This window comes from Bicyclus anynana, chromosome 22 (genome assembly GCF_947172395.1).
Source record: "Bicyclus anynana chromosome 22, ilBicAnyn1.1, whole genome shotgun sequence".
NCBI classification, from domain to species: domain Eukaryota; kingdom Metazoa; phylum Arthropoda; class Insecta; order Lepidoptera; family Nymphalidae; genus Bicyclus; species Bicyclus anynana.
In genome coordinates, this window is record NC_069104.1 from 7,684,858 (window position 1) to 7,695,532 (window position 10,675).

The 10,675-nt window shown below is 36.5% G+C and overlaps 1 protein-coding gene across 1 annotated transcript; it reads right to left on the reverse strand.

The window, feature by feature from the left end:
- Positions 1-607: 607 nt before the first annotated feature.
- On the reverse strand, positions 608-6,225 carry LOC112047368 (gustatory and odorant receptor 24). Its single transcript, XM_024084479.2, has 5 exons — positions 5,695-6,225; positions 4,877-5,137; positions 3,367-3,645; positions 2,134-2,295; positions 608-1,360 (listed from the first exon to the last, which is right to left on the reverse strand). The coding sequence occupies exons 1-5, from the start codon at positions 6,223-6,225 to the stop codon at positions 1,172-1,174; spliced, it is 1,422 nt and encodes a 473-aa protein (XP_023940247.2). The 3' UTR covers positions 608-1,171.
- Positions 6,226-10,675: the final 4,450 nt, after the last annotated feature.

The window sequence follows — 10,675 nt, forward strand, 5'->3', positions numbered from 1 at the left end:
TCTGCGTGTGTGAAGCCTGCTAATCAGCATTGGGCCAGCGTGGTGGACTATTGGCTTAACCCCTCTGAGATTCTGAGAAGAGACTCGACCTCACCAGTGAGCCGTATGTGGGTTGATAATTATGAACGAAAATTACGTTAAACGTGAGTTTTTGTTTTAATCTTTGAAAAATTATCGCTTTAATAGGTCTAAAGAGGAAACATTTTGTCCTAGGGGATGAGAATACAACCAAAATTCGTAATGTTTGACATCAGAGATGGAATAAGCTGGGATAGGCACAAAAAATAGACAAAGCCTTATTATTAATTTATTTCTTTCCGTGAACTAAAGCTAACCATTGTCTTTTTAAAGGTATATGAATTTGGGGTGAGAGGTTGTTTGTGGTTTGTACTAACCAATAACGCATAACTCCAAAAGCCAAAACTAGGTAGATACTGGTCCGGTTTTGATGCGGTTTTCAGTAATAGGTTCAGGTTTGATTGGTGCATGTTCAATATATAATAATAGATGCACAGAGAAGAGATGTAGAAGAAAAAAGTTGGAAATGAAAAACAAAATTAAAAATATTAAAAAGCCCACGATAGTTAAAATATTCTCTTATGTCGGGGATTTTTAATTTTTTTTTTATTAATATTTTTTAATTATTTTGACGTTTTAATCGCCGCGCCGTGGGATTTTTAAAAAATCTAATTTGTTTTTTAACAATAGGTTTTTATAAATAAAACAATAAATTAAAGTTTTTGATGCGGTTTTCAGTAATAGGTTCAGGTTTGATTGGTGCATGTTCAATATATAATAATAGATGTACAGAGAAGAGATGTAGAAGAAAAAAGTTGGAAATGAAAAACAAAATTAAAAATATTAAAAAGCCCACGATAGTTAAAATATTCTCTTATGTCGGGGATTTTTAATTTTTTTTTTATTAATATTTTTTAAATTTTTTAATTATTTTGACGTTTTAATCGCCGCGCCGTGGGATTTTTAAAAAATCTGATTTGTTTTTTTAACAATAGGTTTTTATAAATAAAACAATACATTAAAGTAAGTAAAATACCTATACCTAGGTATGTACTAGTAGATTATCTAGTTTTTATAATGCTGGTTTAACTAGTTTATTGTTATCTTTGCTTAGAAAAACGTTCTTATTAAACTATTTTTTTTCTTTTTCATGCTAGTTTTTCTTTTTCTTCCTAGCTAATGTGGTCAGGATCGTCGTTGCTAAAGTAGATTCAGTTGCAGTTTTCCAACTGTCATTGTACGACCTTCCAACGTCCAATTGGTTCGTCGTATGAGCGTCATCAGGGATGCTGATTTGAAACTGAAGCAGCACGACCAGGTAGGTCACCATCGTAGCTAAGAGCTGTACGCAAAAAATGTACTTGATTAACTTAGTAATCTTGTATTATGTTTAAAATTCAGTATATGCGAGTTTTTAGCGAGTCGAAGGAATTTGCTGGATGCAGACGGCTCAGGATCGTCATGTTTGGAAGTCCTTACAAAAAGCCTATGTACTGCAGTGGACGTCCATCGGCTGATATGATGATATAAAATTCTTTTGTCACAGTCTTAGTTGCCATACTTCTCTGAAACACTAGATCGATTTTTATTAAAGTATAGTCGTCAGGGTTGAAAAGTTATCTATTTTTCATACACCTAAGTAGGTAATAGAATTTAAATTGTATACGGTTTGCTGGCTCATCTATAAGTAGTTATTATAGAAAATGGAAAAGAATTTCAACCTCAATTTTCTTCAAAGTAAATCGTCCTAATCACTACTGTTTAAAGTTCAATTTTTCACACAAGACATTCGGTTACTCATCCCCACTTTCAACGCCCAGAACTTTTAAACGGCTCAAGCGATTTTCATCAATCATGTCTAAGAACACATGCAGATAAGTCACCTTTCATACAAAACAAACTAAACTGAAATCACTTCATCTGTTTGAGAGATATGATGGCACAAACAGACTGACAGATAGACAGACAGCCAGATAGATAGACACGTCAAACTTATAGCACCTTATCCTCTTAGCGTAGTTTCAATTTATAATTGTATTTTTGTGTGCAATAAAGTATTTCTTCTTCTTCTTCTTCTTCTTCTCTTTTTGCGTCGGGGGTTAAAAAGTACATTACCGATTTAAACAGGTTCCGGTTGACATCAAAGAAGCCGCCCAAGCTTATCTGCGACGGGTTCATCTCAGTGGCGCGCAGGAACATGTTGACTTCTGTCTGTGCGTCTGTGTTCATCCAAGAGAGCTCCACCATTAGAAGCTTCTTTTGGAAATTTGTCCGAACCTGACAAGTTGAGCAGTATTAAGTATTTGAGATTTGGCTAAGGGAGCCCGTAGATCATGCACAGGGGCGTAGCTACCGCCGTATCAATGATACGGGGCTCCCGGACTACAGGGGCCCCCTACGTCTGAAAGCAAAAATTTGTAAATTGTAATCCATAGTCCCACTTAGTCTGGTGCTTCCAGAAAAAACAAACATTTAAACATTACCTATGTAAAAAGAGTACCAAAATGTTTGTTATAACATATTACACAAGATGTAATATATTTTTTTGGGTTTTGAGTAAGGGAATTGGGAGCTTTTTGGGAAATTTTTCGGATTTGCCGCTTGTCTATTAGGCCCCCTAACTAATTTTGATACAGGGCTCCTCGAAAGCACGGTAGCTACTGATCATAGATTTATTTGTTTTTGCAAAAATTCATGGTTACGCGCTCATTAATAAAAATGGTTGGCCAAACAAACAGACTAACACGTTGAGGCGTAGTGAGCTATAACACAGATGAAAAACGAAAGAAAAATATCTACTGCAACAAGCCGTCACTGCAAGACCTTTGTGATATGTCTTCTTATACCAAAGCTTACAGAGATTTGCCTAAGTAAACCGTATAATAACAATGCGATTTTATGTAAGAGAAACAGATATAGATTAACGAAGGTAAACGTATAACAGCTTACGATGCCGGTGTTCCGTGCTAGTTTGCTCAGAATTTGTGGAGCAATCTACTGCAATTTTAAAATTTGTCAATTTGTTTCAGCAACATAAGGAAATTATGTACAATACTTATTACCAAAATAATTATCTACCGCATTTTATAGTTAACTTCTTCAGCCATTTTAAAATGTTTTGTTTTGTTTTGTCTTGACTTGACCATCTTGTTTTGTCTTGACTTGACCATGTTTTGACAATATTGACATAAAGAGAATATGAAATGGGAAAATTAGAAACAATATCTAGTTGTTACCAAAACAATTACCGCATTTAATTAAAATTTCCACGAAATTGCTGTAGATTGCTCCCTTTATCTCTCCAGATTAATTCATAAGGAAAACCAAGCAAAAATTGCATATACTAACGTTTTGTGAGGCATAGTGAGCTTCGTCACAGATGAAAAACAAAAGAAAAATACTGCAACAAGCCGTCACAGCCAGGCCTATATCCTTTATACCAAAGCCTTCAGAGATTTGGCTAAGGAGGCCATAGATTGACAGTGTGATTATAAGAAACAGGTATAGATTGACGAAGGTAAACGTGTAACAGTTTGCGATGCCGGTGTCTCGAGCCAATTTACTCAAGCGTAACCAGAGGGCTCTGTATTCAGCCACTTTCCCCGCAGGTCCTATATGCCGGAGGGCCTGAAACAAAGAATATCTATACTAATATTCGTTATCAACCCATATTCGGCTCACTGTTGAGCTCGAGTCTCCTCTCAGAATGAGAGGGGGTTAGGCCAATAGTCCACCACGCTGGCCCAATGCGTATTGGCAGACTTCTCTAATATGCAGGTTTCCTCACAATGTTTTCCTACACCGTTTGAGACACGTGATATTTAATTTCTTAAAATGCACACAACTGAAAAGTTGGAGGTGCATGCCCTGGACCGGATTCGAACCCACATCCTGAGGAAATCGGAATCGGAGGCAGAGGTCTATCTACTGGGCTACCACGGCTCTATACTAATATTATAAAGATATCTACAAATATAAAGTGGTAAAGTTTATGGTGTGGTAGGGGGTAATCTTTGAATCGACTAAACCGATTTTGAAAATTGTGTAACCAATAGAAAAACCACCTTGTTTGTGAGTGTCATAGGCTGCATTTTATCCCCATATTTTCAAGGGAACGCGAACTACGTGGGTGTAACTACAGGGCTAGTTATAGTTAATTAGTTAACTATTCTGTGTAAAGTAACGAGCAATGGGGAACAAGAATCCATAGATTCATCTTGTATTTTTTTCTCGTTCTAGGATTTCATTAGGTACAAAATTCCAAGTAAGTGTGTTGAATTTTGATATTCAAAAGCAAATATCCTGGTTTTCTTTGATTATGATAACATCCTAGATATTTTAGATAATATTAAAAATGCGAAAGTAAGTCTGTCTGTCTGTCTGTTTTACTTGTCACGGCTAAACGTCTGAACCGATCAAGATGAATTTTGGTATAATGGTAAACGAGACCTTGAAGCAAAACATTCGGTACTTTTTGACCTTAAAATAAAAATAGAATGGGGTGAAATACTTAGGTGTTGAAATTTTATTTGGAAAATCCTTCATTTTTAGAGCTGTAGTTTTAAAATTTGTTTACATAACTCTTGATAAGAAATCTGGAATTACATTGTATTTTGTATTTTGTTTTTCAAGTGTCTCTTGAAAAACAAAATACAAAATATAATGTAATTCAAGATTTCTTAAAATTCAACCCCTAAACTGCTGAAATAGGGGTTGAAAGTTTACATTGATTTACACGCGCACGAAGTCGATACATAATGCTAAAATCGAAAAACATGGTTGTTATCCTTAGACCATATCTACACTTATCAGGTGCGATCGAAGTCAAGCGCGAGCCTAGTTTAAAAAAAAAACGTACCTTTTGAAAATCTTCAGCGAGCAAACTAGCGCATACGCTCAAAGTTTCGCACAGTAGATACCAATAGCCTCCAAGAATGTAGGTAAGAATTTCCAAGAATATATACGGTATGATCTGCATCACTTTGAAGTCCACCATAGTGACGTGGGTGATCACCACCGAGCTGGTAGATAGTATCGGGATAATCACCGCTATCGCCAGGGATTTCTTATACAGCTTCACGGGCAGTACACGACCGGATGACAGCTTCTTATAGCATACCTGCAATAGTAATCACTGAAGAATCTAAGTCACCGATATATCTCTACGAGTTGCGAAGCTGAAGTGGCAATGGGCGGGGTACATAGTTCGAAGAGCCGGTGGACGTTGGGGTCCCAATGTGCTGGAATGGCGACCCCGCACTAGAAAGCGCAATGTTGATTGACGATATTAAGCAAATCGCAGGGATTCGCTGGATGCAGGTTCTCATATCAGTAACGTGATGTTTGGAAGCAGAAAAGCAGAAAAATAAAATCTTATAAACCAAAAAATTCAACTGACTTCAAAATCACAAAAATAAACTAAAAAGCGAAAAATAACATCGTTTATGCTACCCTCTAATCACTTTGAAGGCGGTGAACGAAATCGTCACAATACGGGCAATTTCGTTATTTTCATTTTAACGCAAAATCACTAAACCGATTTTCGTGAAAACTATTTGGGACCGATCTGGAAATAGGTATACTTTCTCTCGATTTTTAAACAAAAATGTAATTTTCAAATTTGGTGAAGAAGAGTAGATACTAACTTAAGAAAATATTTTTTATCATTTTGCTTACCTCAAATTCGACCCAACCATTGAGAATTCCAGCGATCTTGCGTGTTTCATACCACATTATCGGCACCAGTAACATAGGAAAAAGGTACACGGTGAAAAGGTATTCAATGACCGCCTCCTCGAATTTACCTTCACTTGCGCGTAAAATCTGGACTTTGTGTAAAGAAAGGTAGAGCACATATCCGATGAGACCGACGTAGCAAGCGATGGAATAGAGCATCGTCGGCGACGTAATTTGGAATTGATTGACTCCTGGCGAAGGCCTCCATAAAGGTAGTACACCCAAGACTCTCAACAAAAAGAAAACTGGCTTAATATTTTCATAGATTATATCACGATTAATATGCGGTTCTATTAAGTTATCTCTCAAAGGATGCACAGAATTTGTCGATGATGATTTAATACGTGGCGTTTGAACTGGTGTGACGTCGAGATATATTATTTTGTTCTTTTTATCCGCTATGTGGGACGCGTAGCCATTAGGTATAGACCCATTTTGCTGGTACGAAATATTGGTCGTAAATAAAGACATTTGCGATAAATCGGATGTATTTTCGGGGTTTCTTATTGTGAGATTCCCGTGTGATTAGGGCCAATGCGAGCGGGCCGTCTGAATTGAAAGGGAAAAATGGTTATAATGGCTGAGCCTAGCCGAGTTTGAGGCTGTAATATTTCATGGCTGACAACATAATTGCAGCTACGTAAGCTCTTTAACGGCTTTGTTAAATTTTCAGTGCGTTATTCACCTTCAGCGGGACCTTGTGAGCTTGAAGGCAACTGAAACACTATATTCTAATTATATTTGTTCTTCACCTACAGCATAACCTTCATATTGTAATAACATAGTAAATACGAGCATACGAAATACGTGAATACCTACTAAGTAGTTTCCATTAAGCTAGATTACGAGCTTTTAGCTTAGGTACATATCCTACTTATATTGTGTATTCGTAGAAGATTTTAGATTTTTAGTAAAAAGGTTTTATTTGTACAGTGATGTATTTGTGAGTGAAAAACTGAATCTCATAATGTATTATTATGAGATTCAGTTTTTCACAAATCCCGCGGGAACCATTTTTCCGAAATTAAAAGTAACCTATGTGTAGCTCAAAAACCTCTTCTACTTATGAGTAATAGTTTCATTTAAATCAGTTCAGCCGTTCCGAGAGGGGTTAGGCCTTAGTCCACCACGCTGGCCTTCACACACCTAGATAATTAAGAAAATTCTCAGGTATGCAGGTTTCCTCACGATGTTTTTCCTTCACCGTTGTGAATGCACACTACTGAAAAGTTGGAGGTGCATGCCCCGGACTAGATTCGAATCCACACCCTCCGGAATCGGAGGGAGAGGTGATATCCACTGGGCTATCACGGCTATGTGGTGAGTGCTCTGTATTATATCTATAATATCTCGAACATATAAACACCATGTGATAAACACAGTTTTATCGCACTTGCGTAATAAAATATGATGTTTTACACAACACCTGGCCAACAATGCATTAAAACAGTTAGATGCTTGCGCCGACAAACGTCTGAACATCTTTATGGACCATAAACTGTGGTCGCCAATAGTAAAACGCCCGTACTCCATTGGGCCAAATGAATTATACAGCAAACTCTTCTTAGTATAGGACAATAAAAGGTTCTACGACTGTGTTCTACTTTTTTTTTAAATTCTTAACAAGTTAGCCCTTGACTACAATCTCACCTGATGGTAAGTGATGATGTAATGCTAGTATTTGTATATACTCCGACCATCTATGTAAATATATCATAAGGATTTTGGGTTTTTCAGACAGTGTTCTTTCAGAAACAGCTAAAATGAACACGACACGGGGTTAGCACCGCCTTCAAATTAATCAGTAGATAATCAACAGCGAATCAGCAGGAATATATTAAGATGTTATTTATCGCTTTTTAGCTTAGTCGGCACGTTTCGTTTAAAGTCGGTTTAATTTTTTATTTTTCCATTTTTAGTGTAGTCTTACTTTAAATAGATCTAGGCAAGAAATGTTTCGCCGAATAATGACTGTTACAACCCATATAGGTGGAAAGTCCTCATCAAAACAAATTAGTGAAAACCAATCACAAGGTAGCTACTGTTAACAGTTGTGGAATTCCATTAACTGCCCTTCGTCTCCATTATCAGACCTCTAATGATAGTTAAAACCCATCGAGGTGGAAAGTTCTCACTAATACAAATTAATTAAACACAATCACAAGGTAGCTACTGTTCATCGTTGTGGAGGTTCATTACCCGTCGCTGCCCTTATGATTTTTGAAAGTTCCCCTCGATTTCTCCAGGATCCCAGCATCAGATCTTGACGTGAGGATAATAGGACCTCCTCAGGAGTATACTCTATTAAACAAAAAAATAATTATTCAAATCGGTCCAGGCGTCTTCGAGTAATCGCGTAACATACATACATACAAAAAAAAACATAGACTCGAATTGAGAAGGTCCCCTTTTTTTTCGGACTCCGACTTTAGGGAATTTTACCTATTATTTTATCCAGTGGGAATACCCACGGGAACGGGAACCGCGGTGCGTTTGCTAGTTGACAAAAGAAGTCAAAGAAGTGTGTGTGGTTAGCCTAACTTTACCCTCAACTAGATCAGGTGCTGTGAGGTATTGAGTGTGCACAATTAATTCTTCCAGTAGTTTTGGAGATTTTGAAAAATACTTGTTTTTAACTTTCTTGTGTTTTTAATACATTAACTATTACTGTGATAATGTTATGATAAAAATTGGATAACCTTAATGAAACAAGTAATAAGACTGACACAAAGCATTTGTTCAGTCCATACCCTCGACAACAAAGTCAATAAGTTAGTGTATAACAAAAGAATGGACCAACAAACCATGTAGCAGAATCGTAATCTGCATTCTTTTCTGAGTTCAAAACTGCAAACAGAATGTGGTCCTCGAATTATCTAGCCTAATCCTGGTCTAATAATTCCTGTACACCCAATAGCCTGGTCTAATAATTCCTTAATGCGCTATCAATTTGCCAAATGTACCATTTAATTTTACCGGCTCAAAACTTCTAATCAAAGATAACCTAATAGAGTAAACTGTTCAACTAATACCATTTAGTGATAGGCGTTTAAATCTAAATGATTCGCGCCGTGCGATAGTTGGGTCGTTTATCGTTTAATCTCCTAGGAGCTCCGCGGGGCGTTTGAGAAGCGCGGAATCTAATTGACCTGCATCTTGCTGGAATTATCGATTATAGCGACTTAGGGAACTATGACAGGCTAACAACAATATATGGAAGAAACTTAACATTTTTATACGCGGGTAAATTAGTAGTGATGAGTAAATAAGAGACACGTATCTCAAACGGTGAAGGAAAACATCGTAGGGAAACTTGCAAATATATAGGCTTGCTGAGAGGAATCCAATAATGATCTCAATGACGTGTGATATCTATCAATCTACTATTATACTATTATATTACGCTGAAGAGCCTGAAATTAGAAGGTTAATCTCGGAATTTCAAAAATCGATCCTGAATATTTTTTCGGGTTTAATTAAATTTTTTTCATTGAATTCGGTATTTGAAATAAACGAGCTTAGTCTTTTCTTTACAATCCTTAAAGCTACTGTTACACATGCTCATTTCAATCACGAAAGCATGCTACTATTGAGCAGTTGCTACTCATTAACATGTGTGCAAAATTGCTAATAATGAGCATGCTTATTTCAAGCTTGCTCAAGGATTAACAGTGCGATTTATAAGCATGCTACTTTCTGCACGGGTAAAAGGCGGCGTGCTTTTAGTGCGTCTGAACAGGTTTGCTTATTGAGTATGCTAGTCGATTAGCTTTGCTATTCTGTATTCTCTTCACCTTCATCTCTCCCTGTCTAACACGATACTGTAGACCGAGAGTGAATGATACAAATTAGCGTGTGTAATTGGAATGTTTGCTTTAAGTGTACTTATTCAGGAGCATACTTAAAAATAGCATGCTTATTGCTAGCAAATGTAAGATGATAAGCATGCTCGTATGGAGCATACTTAATAGCACGTTTTTAGCATGCTATTTTAGAGCATGTGTAACATGTGTGCAAGTCTACAATCTAGTCCGAATTATGTTTTCTTATATAGCCTAGTCTTTTTTCAGAATATTTCATGTGAAAAGTCAAATCCATCGAAGCATGCCGTAAACCTAAAGCCGAGGTTTCAACGCGCCCAGGAAATATAAAAGACGGTTCTAAATCCCTGCAGAAAAGTGTTTCCGACCAAGTTCCCGGCATTTTGGTGTTACGTTAAATTTACCCCGAATTTAATTTGTATTAAGACGGATTATCTACCAAGTTTAATTTTGTCGCTGTATGTCCACTCAGTGTAATTTAGGGGGAAGATTTCCGAACGAAGGCTTATATTAACTTTCTTTTGTTATTTGCAAATGATTCGCAGGGAAGCAGGGATAGCGAAAATACGGGGGATACAAAAAATTAACATAATTATCTGAAGCCTTCTTTTGTTTTCGGTTTCCAAATCATTAGGTTTCTTTTACTAATAGCACATTTTGGTAGCATTCTTTTTAAAAAGTTCTAATAATCTTAATATAATGCGAAACGTTACTCATCACGAAATCTCGAAAATCGTTGGACGTACAAAAATAAATTTGGCAGGGTTGCAGTTTATAGTTATGGATACTGTTACCTCAGGATTTAATCCTAGCATCCTTCGCTTTGCTGGTATTCAATATATGCTTTCAAAGTAAACAAATAACTGTTAACGTAAGCTCCAAATTATTTGAAGCAGGCTAATTTTGTACTTAGTTTGAAACTCGTTTCAACTAGGTCTAGTTTCGCTAATTGAATGAGAGCATTTCATCTGTTACTAATTGTTTTGGTTGAACTTTGGTTAGAAAAGTTATATTAGGTTCATTTTGATTTCGGTTGAACATATAATTTAGATTTGTTTTAACTAAGTTGGGAATATATAAGGGACACGACACAAATAAAG